Raw genomic sequence first — 15,362 nt, forward strand, 5'->3', positions numbered from 1 at the left:
AAATATTCCCAACCGAGCTCCACGGGGCAGGGGCATCCTCCGAGTTCCTTTTTAAGTCTGAGACTGCCAGGCCGCTGTGTACAGGATGACTTTGTAAAGGGTTTGATTAATAAAACCTCCAAAATAACAATGCTTCACACAGCTCTGCTTTCTGGAGAGGGGATCCCGCTCTGCATCCAGCCTTTTCCAACAGGGAAAGGGAGGGCAGGGGATTTTCCAGCTGAAACAAGAGGTTGGCAGTCAGCAAGGAGTGAGCAAGAGCACGGTGGGCTCCTGGATGATGGATCCCATCGCAGGAAGGATGGAATAACCAGAGGGATAAGCAGGTTACAGCAGGTAGGGATAATGGGATCAGTTAAGGATTTATTTTCTATTTGCACTGGGTCTGGCCTGGTTTGTGGGCACTGCACTGGGGGATCTTCTCCAGCCCCACTCCCAGCAGCTGAGGGTGGGGAGTGTTGCTGAAGTGACAGCTTTGAGGAGGGAAGTACCAAAAGCCCCGGCTGGGCAGGAGAAGGGAAGCCCCAGGAGGACTCAGCTCAGCTTTGGGGATCACAGCCCGGTTCCTGTGGGAATGGCTGTGGCTGAGGAAGGCCATAGCACTGAGCCACCCTGGAATCTGCTCCACGACTGCTCCTGGGTTTTCCTGGCACTTGGCATTGCTGTGTCTGCCCCACTGCCAGCCAGGGTAGCAGGAAGGATTGCTCCAGACTGGAACATGTCACGTTCAGGATGGAGGCGGCAGAAGCTCCGAAGCAGGAATTCTTCACTGCTGTGGCACTGGGGTGGCTGCAGGGAACAGGGATGGTGCCAGAGCACAGCCTGAGCCACGCCTGCCCTGCCAAACGCAGCCAGAGCAGCACAGCCCCAACAGAACCACGGAACCAGGAAATGTTTCCCAGCAGGAAACTTTCCTGCAGGAAATGCTCCCGTCTCACCCCTGGCAGGCAGAGCTCCTGCAGGATCCCAGCCGGGAGCTGCTGCTCCCAAACTGAAGTGAATCAGACCAGAGGCCAGGACTGGTTTCCAGAATTTGGCTTTACTTCGCAGTACAGAAATCATTTGGAGCCTTCAGGAGACACGAGAAGCACAGGCTCTGTCATGCCGATACCGCAGCGCCGTTTGGTCCATCCGAGAAGCCACCGGGGGACAGAAAATACTTCCACATCTTGCCTGCTCTGTAATTTGTTCTCTCAATTTTATTAAGATTAAAACACAAAGGAGCCTTAGGCACAGCTGTGTCCCAACTGATGTAAACAGGTTTAGAAGCTTAAGTGGAGGTTAAGTTCTGTGCCCAGAACGAAGCCAACATTTGCTGCTACAATAGGTGTGGGCTTTGTCCATGATAACAACTTTGCCACAGAGTTAAGATTGATGGGAGAGACTTTTAGGGATGCTGTCCACAATAATGGAGTGCTCAGTTTCTATTTTCCTTGATATCAGGTTTGAGTGACATCAGCGTCACATCTACGAGCTCACCAGAAGCATAGGGTTGTGAAGGATGTTTTATAAATGATTAAAAAGACAAGGTAAGACACAGCTGTCAATGAGTTATTTCAAATCTGCACCCACGTCTACATCTGCAAAAATAACAATAATAATAATAAAGTTCAGTCTGCCTTTCGCTTACGAGGTTAGTCAGGATTCAGTCAGGAATTTGCCAGATTCTGGACAGCAGCCCTACTAGAATGAAATAATTAACACATGATATCCAAAAAGGGAACATTACCAGTGCAGTACTCTTCAATCTCTCAGAGATGGGATTACAAAAGCAGGCCTTACAATATTGAATTTCGTACAGTGTTCATTAAGTTCCTTATATATTCATATTAGCCGATTTAAACGTCTCCTAATTAGAGCCTCTCATTACTGCTGCTCCTCCTCCCCGTAGATGTCGTTTTTCTTGCGTTTCATCTCCTCAAAGTCGAACTCTGATCCCATCATCCTCTTGTAAATATCTTTGATGTCGTCGCACGTCGTCTCGAAGTGGGTGGTGGCGTCGTAGGTGCGCGAGATGAAGATCTGGAAGCAGAGGCAGCGTTGGAGCCCCGAGCTGGAGCCTGCCCCCTCCCAGCCCGGCTCAGCCCTCACTCACCTGGCTCTCGGTTCCCAGGTCGGTCGGTGCAAACAGGTCACTGATGCTCACAAACCTGCAGAAGGACAGGAAAAGCCTCAGGGCGGTTTTACAGCAGGAACGGTTCGATCCAAGGGCGACGCTCCAGCTGCTGAGGAAACTCAGCCTGAACAGCTCTGGGCGGCCAAACGGCTGCAGATCCCCCAGCAGAGAGGGACAGGGGCTCGCTGAGGACTCACTTCTGCTCGATGGGCTCCAGGAGGTCCAGGGCTGGCTTGATCTCCTTCTCGGGCTCCGCGGTCTCCACGGTGGTGCTGGCGATGGCGATGTACTTGCCCTGCGCCGCCACGTTGTGAGCGGAGGAAATCATGCACACGTAGATGTCTGGGGGGACAGGGCACAGCCTCAGCCCAGAACCTTCAGCCCAGAACCTTCTCCAGCAGCCCAGAAACTTCTCCAGCCTCAGTCCAGAAACTCCATGCTCATCCCAAAACCTCCCTCAGCCTCATCCTAAAAACCTGCTCATTCCAATCCCAAAGCCCTGCCCACACTTCTTCCCACTGCCCCGGCACTTGGCACCCTCTGCATTGTTCAGAGGACCTGGAGTGAGTCCCATCTCCTGCACACGGAGATCCCCAACATTCAGTTTCCCATGATGGCTCCTGAAATCCAGCAGGATTCCCAGTGCTCTGTCCCAGGCTGAGGCAGCCCCTCAGCCCCCACCCACCTTTCCCAGTCCTGCCGTATGTTCCTCCCAAGTTTTTCTGACCACAGGCTCCTCCCACCTCCCCTAGCTGCTCTGAACTGAGCTGAACCTTAGCCTTGCTGGCTGAAAAAGCAAAACCCCTAAAAGCTCCAGGAGCAGGCCACGAGGTGTCCATTTCCCTGTCTGACCCACACCTCACCCAGACAGAGGCTGGGAAGCACCGCTGCCCCATTCTGCACACACCTGACTTCCGGTTGACCTGGTTCTGTGGAATGATGATCTGGCACGAGTTGGCATCGTTGGTGTTCTTGATGGGGTGGCTCAGGATGCAGATGACCCGGATCACCTGACCCACCTTGGTCACGCGGTCCGACACGTAGCTGGGGTCGCAGATGAGCTGTTTGCAGCGAGCCACCTGAGCACCAACGTGGAAACACCGCCCAGTTTGCATCAAAAGCTGACGTTCCAGTAAGAATTTACCTTTGCATCAATCTGAAGCCTCCAGGCTGCACACACTTTGGTCTCCAGCATGGACTGGCACCTCTGCTCCCGGCCAGGACACGTCATTCCCACCCCAAGGGACACATTATCCCAGCAGCAAGTGCTAAACTGTCCTGTGAGTGCCCACTCCAGTCAGGAGCACATTCAGAGCTCCCAAACAGCTGCAGCATTCCCAGTTTTATCCAGCCAGCTAGAGGAGAAGCTGCAGGAAGGCCACGTGCCAGCTGTCACAAGGTTAGACACAAGGAACAGCTCCCTTCCTGATTTATTCCCTGCCAGCCCATGGAGATTTCATCCCAACTCCTGGAGTAGGGATGCTGAGGACTCCGGCCTCAGGGACCACAGGGACAACAGCTCCAGCCCAGCACATTTTTTGGCGGGGGGGCTTAAAAAGTGTTTTCTGTGTATTAGCTGTGATCAATCCCAAAAGGTCTGAGTTCTGATGGGAAGGTGTGGGGTGGGGTGCAGGGAAGTGGGGAAGGGTCCATACCTCCCCCTCAGACTTGACCCCGACCACTTTGCCATTCTCGATGACGATCTCCTCGATGGGCTTGTTGAGCATGTAGGTGCCTCCATAGATTGCACTGAGCCTGCAACAGGAAAACCCCTTCAGCACCTCCAGGGCTGCATCTCAACAGCCCTTCCAGCCCCCAGGCTCTGCTCCACTTGGATAAACCCCACCTCAGGCACAAACCCCTCAAAATCCTCTGTGTAAACACGCAGGATAAATCCTCTGCCAACAGCATCTCTGAGCAAATCCAGAGGTAAACAGGCCCACAGAGAAAGAATCTCACCAGGAGGAACCTCCTCTTAATTAAGTGAAAAGACATAAAGGACAACAGTATTTTATGCAGCATCACATTCTGGAAGCTCAAGCACTGGCTCCACCCATCCAGCTCTGCTCCACCCATCCAGCCCCACACTTCCACACCCTACTGGAGGAAACCCAGAGTCAAAGCCAAGCGCTCACCTTGCAAATCCCTGGGGCAGTTCTCCAAGGCCATAGAGGGGGTACAGGTAAGGGCTTTTCCCGTATCGAGCCAGCGACTCGCTGTACAGCTTAATCCTGTTGATTGTTTCTTGGCAGGGTTGATCTAGATAGCTGGGAAGGACAGTTAGACCATTTGGGATGTTTCCCAAAGCGGCACTTCCAGCAGAATACTATGGAAAGCGAAACACTGACTTCCCATGACATTTCCTTCCCTGCCCCCCAGCTGCTCCTGGCAGTTCCCTTTCAGGAGCACTCAGTGGCACAAGTTTTAAATAACCAATCAATCCCATCATAACCCCAAATCCTGGGATTCAGGGAGCAACTGACCCCTCACTTACTCATCAGTCCTGTAGAGAGCGAGGGCATGGCCTGTGAAGTCAATGACATCTTGGCCCAGGTCAAACTTCTTGTACACATCCCTCATGGTGGTTTTCTTGGGATCCACGCCCTCGAAGGTCCGCGAATCGTTCTCGTCAAAGGTGGACACGTACACCAGGAATTTCCTGAACCGGCGCTTCTCGAACAAACCCATTAAACCTAAAAACAGGGGTTTGTGGGAATCCAGCAGAGGCAGGGGATGGTTTGGCAGAACTCAGCAGATCCTCTGGGACTTTTGTGGCCTTCCCATTATCAGCAGTGGCTAAGAACCCACTGAGTGTTCAAACAAGGAATGGTTTGGGCTGGAAGGGACCTTAAAGGTCCTTAGTTCCACCCCCATGGGCAGGGACACCTCCCACTGTCCCAGGCTGCTTCAAGCCCCAGTGTCCAGCCTGGCCTTGGACACTGCCAGGGATCCAGGGGCAGCCACAGCTGCTTTGGAAATTCCAGCCCAAGGTCTCCCCACTCTCCCAAGGCCCCAGGAATTCCTTCCCAAGAGCCCATCCAAGCCTGCCCTCCTTCAGCCTAAAGCCACTCCCCTTTGTCCTGTCCCTCAAACCCCAAACACAAGGCTAGACAAGGCACCATTTCTGCACTTGAATTCCCCACAAACTGCAGAAGCAAGACTGGACCTGGAGAAACGTGAGGGCAGAGGCAGCACCTCCACTCCTGCCAGGATGAGTGTTTTGGAGACCACACAGGAGACGTGGCCAAACTGCAGGAATTCCTGACTCCTTCAGGAATATCTGCCGTGAGGAAGGCTCAGACCTACACATCTGGGCCCTTAACTATAGAAGTCTCTTTATCAGATGTTTCAGACGTGCTGCTGAACACATCCCACGTCTGGAGTTCATGGAATGCCCTCGAGATCCTAATGGATTTCGCCACACTGTTATTAGTTTTATTTGAGGAGAGAAACTGAAGTAGGCAACAGTTAAGTTTTGAGATGCCACACAACAGAATTAGTCATTCCAATTTGCCTGCAATGTTTTCCACACACACAGTTGCAACAAGGACATGACATCAAATATTTATGGCAGAGCTGGGAGCACAATCCCCAGATAGAACCTCCTGAGGGAGGAAAGCACTGCCAGGTTCTCACTAGAATCTCACTAACCAGGCAGCTTGGAAGCTCCAAGAAAACAGGACTCAGCAAACCCAAGGGGTGTTTGAAGTCCAGGAGGTGCAAGAGAACCCTGAGGATGCGCCTTAACACAAGAATATCCCAAGGGATGGGTTTGCCTCTGTTTAGGGGATCTGAGAAAACAGATAAGGTGCAGCTACTCACTGGAGGCTAAAGCTTCTGCCTCAGTGGAAGGAACTTTGTAGATCTTCCCTCCCTTGTAGACAAAGCTGCCCTCGATCACCTTGAAGTCCAAGTAACGAGTGACTTCTGTGTAGAGCAGCATCTTTACCAACTGACCTGCAGGGGGGTTTAGCAGAGTCAGACACAGACACAGCAGCTCCCAAGGCAGCTCCTCCAACACAACAAACCCTTCCCCATGCTCAATTCCCACAGCAGGCTGAAGATAAGCTGGGACTAAAGCAACCAAGCCTTGGCTGGGATCTATCAGTTCTTCCACTGCAGCAGCCCTGAGCCAGGCACAGAACAATCCCTCCATCCCTCCATCCCTCCCTCCATCCATCCATCCAGCCATCCCCTGGTGCTCCAGGATGACATTCCAGCATCCAGGGGATGTTTTTTGGCAAAGGGAGCTAGCTCTATGCTGGTAACCCCTTCACTGATTTGGTCTAGACCAGGCCAGTACTGGGATACATGGATACAAGGATGAGTACTGTAAGGAATGACAGTGCCTATCCTATTCCAGCACCCAGCACTAGCCCAAGGAACATGTGGGAGCTCAGGGTCACTCACCATTAGCCATAAGGAATTTTGGAATGAGGTCCACGTTCCAGTCTCTTCCCCGCCCCATAGATTCTGGTGGAGTTCCTGGGAGATTAAACCTTTTGTAGAGCTTTGGAGAGAGAATACAGAACTTATTATAGCCCAGGAAATCTGTCTGGGTGTCATTTCTCCCACACATGGACACACTTTCCACCCCCACAGCTCCAGGCTGAACACAAGCTCTTCAGAGCCAGCTTCTGGCTGCAGTTTCAGCTCCAGTCTGAGTTTGGAACATGCAAACGCATCCCATGAACTGTTACAGTAACAACCAGGCAGTGTAATTCTGCTCAACCAGGCTTTCTCCATCCAAGGATTTGGGAATTTATGAACCTGATGAACTGTCTAACATGACATTTCTTAATCCAATGTACAATTTGGCTGAAGAGTTTTAACATCCAGCTGTAACAGCTCTGGAATGCTCTGTACTAGGATTTGCTCAGATTCCAACTGGAATTACAGGAAACAAACACAATCTACCAAGTCCAAATACCCCACGCTGGACCTGGTGAGGAAATGCCATGAAACTCCCTTATTCAAAGGGAACCCTTAGAGTCATTAATTTGACCCCACCCCAAGGTTAATTTGGAATAAATCCCCTTCATGTGGCTGGGAAGGACACAAAGCTGGGTCTCTCTGCACACTTACATCTTCCAGGGGTGTAATGGATGCACTTTCCCCTCCATAGTAAGAGTTCCGATCCATGTGAAGGACTTTCTTTCCATTCACTGACATAATCCCAGAGAGGATGCATTCCTGCAGGAAGGAAAGGATGCAAGGGACAGGTCAGCTGCACTGGAGCCTCCTCCTTCCCCGTTTTCCTAAAGAAGAGCATGTTCAGATACCCACACAGCCCTCTGCAAACAAGCACAGCAGCTGCCTCATTCCAGAATTCAGGCACCTCTTGGAGGCAGATTAACCTCTTAATAAATTTATTCTGTGCTCTCGGCAAGCCAAGCAAGGGGCTAGAGCTACACAACCACCACCTATCAGGACTTCCCAGAGGAATTTTTTGGGAATTCCATGCATTTGAACCAAAGGAAAATCTGTCCTCTAAGGCACCTGCTATCAGTTTAAGGATGTCCACACAGAGGCAGCAGGAGCTGATGAAACCTTACCTGGACTTCAATCAGTCTCCTCCTCCTTAATACCTGCCACACTGGGACACTCAGGATAATCAACAGCTTCTCTCAGAGAGCAGCACAAAGAATAAATGAAGGCATTTGGGTGCTTCATCAGCTCAGCTCTGCTTTCCTCGCCATGTCCCCACTGAGGTTCCCTGGAGCAGCAGATCAGCTGCTGTGTCTGACTGCAGCACCGAGAGGCTGAGCCTCACCCCTGAGCACACACACAGGCTGCAGAACCAGCTCAGGCCTTGCACAACTAAATCCCCATTAAAACACGACTTTGCACTCGTGCTGCCATTCCCCAGACAAAGAGCTTAACAAAAACTTCAGTGTTTATGTGCTTAGGACAGCTTATCTTGGAGGTTTTACTGATCTCGCTCTGCCTCAGCTCCCTCCAGCAGCACAATTCTGGCTGCAACTGAGCTCTCATTCACCATCACCATCTCACTGGTAGGTCCTGGCCACATCTCACATGATGGGTGGGGCCTGTTGGAGGGGGCTTGGAGCAGCCCGGTCCAGTGGAAGGTGTCCCAACAGTGACAGGATGGTCTTTAAGGTCCTTTCCACCCAAACCTCGCATTGTTTGCAAACCCCCAGCCAGCTGATGAGAGATGCCAGCAGTGCACATCTGGCAGGATTCATCCAGGCAGCCTGCAGGGGCCGGAGTCTCCATGAGATCCTTCCTGTTTACTCCACAAGCACTTCAGTCAGGAGTCTCCTCCTGTGGCACTTCCCCCTCCCCTGGAGTGCAGGAGGTTCATTTCCAACTCCAGACTGACCAGTGCAGGTGTCAGGCAGGAAAACCACCAACACCAGGAGTTTCCCACTGGGGATTGTTTGTGTAAATCCTGACTCCAGTCAATCCTCGGTGGAAAGGAAGCCGTAAAACCAAGCTCCCCGGCCACAGCAGCTCTCAGGGGTTGTTTTGTTCTGAAGGTGCAGGGATTGCTGGCTGAGGATTTGCTGTGCTGGTGCTTCTAGGTGGTAATGGAAAAACCTTCTATGCTGGGCTTAGCAGGGCACTGCTGGCCAGTCTGTCACCCACCAGGATGGCACCAAAATCCAGGCCAAGGACCTGAGGAGCAAAGCGGGAGCTGCCTCACGCACAGCACGGACGCTCTGAATTCAGTGCCTCAAGTCATGGAAGATTTCCAGTACAGTGCCCACAAGGCTTCATGATCACCACGTGGACTGTGAGTAGCGAGCCACAGTGCTTCCCACAAAAGCTCTCCACGATCCATCAGCTGCTCCTTCCAAGGATCCTACAAGGTCTCTATTTTTTCCCACAGGATGGAGCAAGCAGAGACCCTCCCGGCAGATACAGCTGCACCAAACCTCGTGTGAAGTCACCACTCAAGGTCTGCAACGCTGAGCAACCACAGAAGTGAAAGTGGCTACGGGGTTAATGATTAACCACACCCAAGGCAGGACTGTCACACCAAGGGCACCACCACCAACCAGTTAAATTCACCGAGCTCTGTGGCTGGACTCCTTGCTAAACCCTGTGATTTATCTCCCCTGGAACATCTCCCAACACCCTGGCTCACCAGCTCTGCCAGATGGTGGCACAGGACTGCAAGTGTCCATGCTGGAGCTGAGCCACCAAGAAGCCAACCAGGATTTCTCAGCTAAGTAAACACCAAAAGAGGGCTGGAGCTCCAGTAAAAGCTGCACAAACTACATCCCTTGGTGTGGATGTCAGCTGATTGCAGTCACACACTAAATCTCAAAGCATTCCTTGCTCTGTCTTCCCAGAAGAGGAATTGTTCGTCCCTTCTTCAGGTCACCCATCCAAATTACCAGCTCTTCCCCTGGAGTGAATTTGAACAGCAGCAGCAGATGTAAGAGGCCTTAAGTACCTCTTCACTCCTCTTTCACACCCATTAAACACCGCTGTGGGGCCTGAGGTGGAGCTCTTACACTGCTATTTCACCCAAGGCTCACTGAACAACCCTTCCATCAGTCAGGCACCGAAATCCTGCACCGCCGTGATGGCCATAAAGCACACGGGCCGCACAATGGATTTATACTCCCAGCTCAGCAATTCCTTTGGACGCCGTGCTGGCTGCAGGACCAGGAATTGCTTGATGCCTGACGCTGTCATTTGGGTCAGGGAGCGAGGAAAACAAACAGCCTGTGCTGATAAGGGGAGGGCTGAGAAGAGTTTAGAGTGCAAATAAAAAAGGGGAAGTGTCAGAGTCCAAATCTGTGCATTTTTAGCAAAAAATAAACGTTGCCAGCACCAAACAGGAACAGGGAGCAGCTGCTGACAGAAGCAGCAGGACACAGCAGGGAGAGCTCCGGGTATGCGGATCCAAGAGAAACCTCATGCAAACTGCAGTCACGCTGCTATTACAATGCACTGCCTCCGCCAGTTCAGGTTACGAGGCTCCCAGGAGCTCATTGTGCTGCTGAATGAACGGCAGAGGAGTCTGAGCGCCACCGACGTCATCTGCAGCCACGCTCTGCTGCTGCAAATGGCCGGGGAACCAGGGAGAAGAAACCAGCACTGGGAATGTGGAGACAGCACATCCAGTGTGAATCCATGGAAATAAAAAAAAGGAGTAACTTGGAGGTATCGGTGTTTCCGTGCTTGCTTTAGACTATCAGCTCTTCCCTGGAGTGCAGGAGCTGGTCATGAGCAGACCTTGTGCACACAGAGGCCTTGAGGAATGGAGGGAAGCAGGGTGGTTTCCGTGGATTTTCTCCAAGTAGGGCGGCAGCTCAGAAAGGCTCAGACAGCCCGATGGAAACTGGAGCCAGCGCCGCTCCTGTAACGGCGCCGAGGGGAGGATTGGGCACTGAGCATCGAGCAAAACCCCTTCGGCTTCGGCAGCGGGCTCTGGCACCGCCAGGCTCTTTCTTCGAAAGGCAGGGCCGAGCTGTGCCCGGAGAGTCACACTCTAGGCTTGCAAGGGATCTCTGGAGATCCTCGGTCCAACCTAGGCAGGGTCACCTGGAGCAGGTGACTCAGGCAATGCCACCTGTCACCGCCTGACCCGAAGCTCTGCTCATCCCACAGACTGCCAAAACGACTGCTCGCTGCACTGCAACAATCCCCTCTGCTACCAGGGGACAATGACACTCCACAGGGTCCTCACAGCCACTCTGAGGCTCCTCTGGGCCTGTATGAATAAATATATCCTGAACCAATGAGTTTGGCTCCTCTGCTCCTACAGAAAGTGAATCTGTATCTTTGTGATGGATTTGAATAGCTTTAACATGGGGAGGCAGCTGGCAGGTAAGAAGCTTAGTTCAGCCCGCAAAGAGTGAAACCTCAGCAGGAACAGAGCATTCACCTACTGGGGATAAACTGGAAGGTTTAATTGTCCCCAAAATTCATGGGAAACAACTCTAGAAGCAAAGAAGGCAGATAACAGAGCCTGTCACCAGGCACAACACCCTGCTCTGAAATAACCCAGTGAGGAAGTACCGAGCCACTTCCACACCAGAGAGGGGGAAATTACTGTGACCCGGGAAATCACAGCAAACTGAAAAGAGAGGTGTGAAAATACAGCCATGAGGAGCTCTCCAGTCTGTGACCACTGCACCAGATTAAAAACGAGTTTGTGCACTAGCTCTGCGGGAAGATGATCCCTAATCTGCCACACACCACGCACATGGAAAGCCTAAGACAAGGACCTTAAAGCTATTAAAACTCCAGCAACCTGGAGAAGCCATTCCCACCAGGAAAGAGGCAGCTGGAAGATCCAGCAGCAGCCAGGCAGGCAGATCAGACTCATCAGGGCCTTGCAAACAGGGCCTGGCACTTCACACGGCTCCATGCAGCAGGAGCCATGGAGGTCACTGCAGCTGGTGGAAATCTGAGGGGTTGTATCAGCTGTAATTCAGGATTATTTTTCCCCACAGGGCTAAGACATCTCTATTGCAGCTGGCACTGCAAGGGGTCTCTGATTAGCACACAGAAGGGAAAAACTGAAATAGTGTGAGTGCCAGTAATCCCAGTCCTAAAGCTGCCTTTAGTCCTTCATTACTGGTTGAGGAAGAGATTAACACCTGAAATACTCATGTTTCACTTCCAGATCCATGCCAGTGGAATTTACAGGTGCACTCACTGGCCCCACAGACCCAACCAGAATGACCACTACAATGGATGTATTTGTGCTCTTTCACAAAGCCTCCAACGACTCCTTCTTCCTCTTTAAACCGACTAAACTTTCCCTTTAAAACCTCCATATCAGCAGCAGAGTCTCAACCTCAGAGCTACAACAGGGGCCTGATGGGGCTCCAGCAGCTTGAAGGAAAAGGTTGCAAACATCACCTCCATGACAGCTCCTTTGGAAAAAGGAAGGAACAACTGGATGTGTTTCCAGTCCCTTTTCCTCAGGAAGCCTTACTGTGCCAGCACTGGTGCCAAAGCTGGAGGAGCAACCTTCAAGCTTCATCTGAGTGCCCACAGTGCTCATCCTTCAGCCCAGCCTGACCCAGCTCCGCTCTGACACCACTCTCCAGCCACAATGGTTGAGCCAACACCAACAGCTCCAGCATGGCTGCACCGGGACCTCTGGTTTCCATTCTTTTCCACGTGAGCTGCTCAAGATAAGATGAAGTCCTCCCTAACTGGTATTTCAGAGGGAAAGCCATCAGATCAGAAGCAAAATCCGCACTCCTGGATATTCCCAGGCTCTGGAGTTTGGTCAGCACACCTTAAAACATGGCCCTAATTTATTCCTTTTAACTCAAGTGCCGCTCATTAGCAGGAGTTTGTCTTAAAAGTGATTTCACAAGAGGCCTTTTGTCAAATTTACACTGGCATTTGTCAGTTTAAGATTAAGCCCTGTGTTCACCAACTTGATACCCTGCTCACACTAAAGCATAAATTAACATTTTAATGGAGCTCGGATCTATTGGAGGCCCCTCCACTACAAGCTCATTATATGCCACCTCCCCAGAAGTCCCTTTCCCTTCTTTGCTGAGCCAGGGCCAGGCTTTAGGACAGACTCCAGCTTTCCCCATCAAAGGCAAGAAGCTTTTTCCTCCTAAGCCATTCCTCCACCTCAAAGGAAGAAACTGGAAAGGAATGAGAGCAACTGGGCAAGTTGGGTGTCCCCTAGAGCAGAGGCTCCCACACTTCACCCATTTCCTTTGTGCCACATTCCAGGCTTGTTCCCCTTCTTCCCAAACCCAAAAGAGGGTGATGATAATCCAGCTCTGCCTTCGGTGGGGTCCTGTGTCAGCAGCCACGATGCCTTTGGCAGCCCCGTCAATCATGGCGCCCAAACCACAGGAGGAAACTCGTGGATTTCAATTTAATCACCATCCCCAGGGGAAATGGGGGAAATCCCAGAGAGATCCTTTTGTCCAGCCACCTTTCCCCATCAACAGGAGGGAACAAAAACAGGAAAGGCCGTTGTAAAAGGAGGAAAACCTCTTCACTGTATTGGATTTTCTTCCCCTTTTCTCCAAACAATGCCTCGCATTTGTAACCTGCAACCCACCTTCCCGCGGTATCTCCCGGCCTCCAGGGATGCAGGAACCGGGAGAAATCCTCCCGCAAACCTCCCGGGCAGCGGCACTGCCATGTTTTGTTTTTTTTCCCCGGGGCTGCCTGCGGCGCGGGCTGCATCCTCCACAATAGGACAAAGCCCCACCACGGCTCACCCCCCTCCCTCCGCCGCACCCCCATCAACTGTCAGCTTTCCTTAGGGATCACCGGGATGCACCGACATGGCAGGAAAGGGTTTTTTGGGTTTTTTTTGGAAAGAGGGAATAAGGGAAATTTGACAGGCTCGCCAGCCTCCCATCCCCCTCCTGCTGCAGTCAGGGCTAGATGGAGCCGAAGGCTGCAAAGGCGGAGCGGGAATGGGGATGGAGAGGGGGGGGATAACCACGGCTGCCTCCACCCTGCCCGGACCTGCAGCCACGTTAGGTTTGTGTTACAGGGGTGGGGGAAGAGATGTGTGAAGGGAAAAAAAATGAGATAATAATGTAAAAAATAAATAAAAGGCAATAAATGCCCGTGGGCGTTTTATTGTCCGAGTCTCCCCACGCCCTCCCTCCGCAAAACAACCGCATTTCCTGGGGCCCCCTGAGAACGGCGGGGATATCCAAACACGAGAAGCTGTTGTAAAATATATAGAAACCATATAAAAACCCCGCCCGGGGGTCCAGCTGGGGATGGGGGGAAGGATGCAGGGTGGGGATGCGATTGGAGCTGAGGGGTGCTGTGAGAATGAATGATGGGGAAATGATCCCGGGGTCTCCCGGGGGGGGGGGTCCACACACACCAGAGCCAGGGGTAGTGTTGAGGGGAGGAGGGGGAGGATCCCAGGCTGGGCTGGAGATGAATGGGAAAGGATCCAGGGTGGGGGTGGGACTGAAGCCGAGGGGGTGCTGTGATAATTAATGACAGGGGAAAGCACACAGGGGTCCCCAAGGGGGTTACGTACACCAGACCCCCGGTAATACTGCGGATGGGGACGGGGGGAAGCACCCAGACAGAGGCGGGGGGGCTACGATGGCCAGGTGACAGCTGAAGAAAACGACCTGAATGGGGAAAGTGGGGTGATAATCAGGCGAGAGACTGGGGAGGGGACCGCACACCCTGGGGGAGGGGATAAAGACCCGAGGGCCCGAGGCGAGGGGGGGGGCTCAAACCCAGGCTGGGGGGCAGGATCAGGTGATAGACGGGCAAAAGGACAGCGGCGCCGGGGTGGGTGAGACGGGGAAGGGGGTCAGCCTCAGGAACCGGGGGATGGCGGAGGGGGGGCGGCGGGGCGGGGCAGGGCGGCGGCCGCCCGCAGCAGGCCCGAGGCACGAGCGGGCGGCGGCTGCTTCTCACCGTGAGGCCGGTGCCCAGCACGATCACGTCGTACTCCTCATTCATGGCGGCGCGCGGTGTCTCGGGGGTCTCTCGGCCGGGGCTGAGGCGAACCGAGCGCTACGCGGGGGCCGCGGGAGCGCGAGAAAATGGAGCCGCCGCCGTGAGGGGACCGCGCCGGGAGGGGCGGGACCGGGACACCTGCGCCCCGCCCACGAGCCTGCCAATCACAGCCCGATACACCACGCCATTGGCTGGCGGGGCCGTCGCTCAAGGGGCGGGAGCCTGCGCGCGCGAGCGGCGCTGCCACCGTGGTGGGGGCGCGGTGCGCATGCGTAGTTCAATGACCGGACTGCGCTCGGGGGGGGATCCTAAATTTGGGGGGGTTCATCAATTTGGGGGAGGGGCTCCTTTATTTACGTGGGGGGCACACTTCTGGTTAGGGACCCTCAGTCTGGGGGTGAGGGGGGTCTAAATTTGGTCCTTTATTTGGGGGAAGTTCTTTATTTGGGGTGGTCTCAGTTTAGGGGGGGGCCTTTAATGGGGGGTGGTCCTCAAATTTCGTGGATCCTCAGTTTGAGGGATTCTTTAGTTTGGGGAATTTCCTCCACTCGGAGTGGGGCCCTCGGTTTATTGTGGAGGGGTTCTTTATTTTGGGGACAGACCTCAGTTTGGGGGTGGGGGGTGGTTCCTCAGTTTTTTGGGGGATCCTTAACCTGGGGGGGTTCCTCTATTTAGGGTATTCATCATTTTGGGGGAGTTTTCAGTCTGGGTCCTCAATCTGGGGGGTTTTCCTCAGTTTAGGGGAGGATCCTCTGTTTGGAGGGGGGGGGTGGTTCATAATTTTAGGGGTCCTCTCGTTAGTGGGGGATACAGTTTAAGGGGGTTCTCTGTTTGGGGG

The 15,362-nt window shown here is 53.1% G+C and overlaps 1 protein-coding gene across 2 annotated transcripts; it reads right to left on the reverse strand.

Annotated features, from left to right (window-relative positions):
* Positions 1 to 1,020: 1,020 nt before the first annotated feature.
* Positions 1,021 to 14,628, reverse strand: GDI2 (GDP dissociation inhibitor 2). Of its 2 annotated transcripts, XM_062491457.1 has the most exons (11): positions 14,483 to 14,628; positions 7,202 to 7,309; positions 6,527 to 6,626; positions 5,939 to 6,073; positions 4,611 to 4,809; positions 4,252 to 4,383; positions 3,772 to 3,871; positions 3,024 to 3,195; positions 2,314 to 2,458; positions 2,096 to 2,150; positions 1,021 to 2,022 (listed from the first exon to the last, which is right to left on the reverse strand). In XM_062491457.1, the coding sequence occupies exons 1-11, from the start codon at positions 14,525 to 14,527 to the stop codon at positions 1,867 to 1,869; spliced, it is 1,347 nt and encodes a 448-aa protein (XP_062347441.1). In that variant the 5' UTR covers positions 14,528 to 14,628; the 3' UTR covers positions 1,021 to 1,866. The 2 variants fall into 2 exon arrangements, with proteins under 2 accessions (XP_062347441.1, XP_062347442.1); XM_062491458.1 differs by lacking the exon at positions 5,939 to 6,073.
* Positions 14,629 to 15,362: the final 734 nt, after the last annotated feature.

The sequence above is a fragment of the Cinclus cinclus genome, chromosome 4 (genome assembly GCF_963662255.1).
Source record: "Cinclus cinclus chromosome 4, bCinCin1.1, whole genome shotgun sequence".
In the NCBI taxonomy this organism is placed as follows: domain Eukaryota; kingdom Metazoa; phylum Chordata; class Aves; order Passeriformes; family Cinclidae; genus Cinclus; species Cinclus cinclus.

What these genes read in the sequence shown, in the direction of transcription:
- GDI2 (XM_062491457.1), bottom strand. Translation starts at nt 14,527, where the DNA reads ATGAATGAGGAGTACGACGTGATCGTGCTGGGCACCGGCCTCACG. An exon ending in GGCAGAAGCTTTAGCCTCCA is followed by an intron (nt 4,810 to 5,938) that starts GTGAGTAGCTGC and finishes CCCTGTTTTTAG; the next exon opens with GTTTAATGGGTTTGTTCGAG. An exon ending in CCAGGTCAACCGGAAGTCAG is followed by an intron (nt 2,459 to 3,023) that starts GTGTGTGCAGAA and finishes CTGTCCCCCCAG; the next exon opens with ACATCTACGTGTGCATGATT.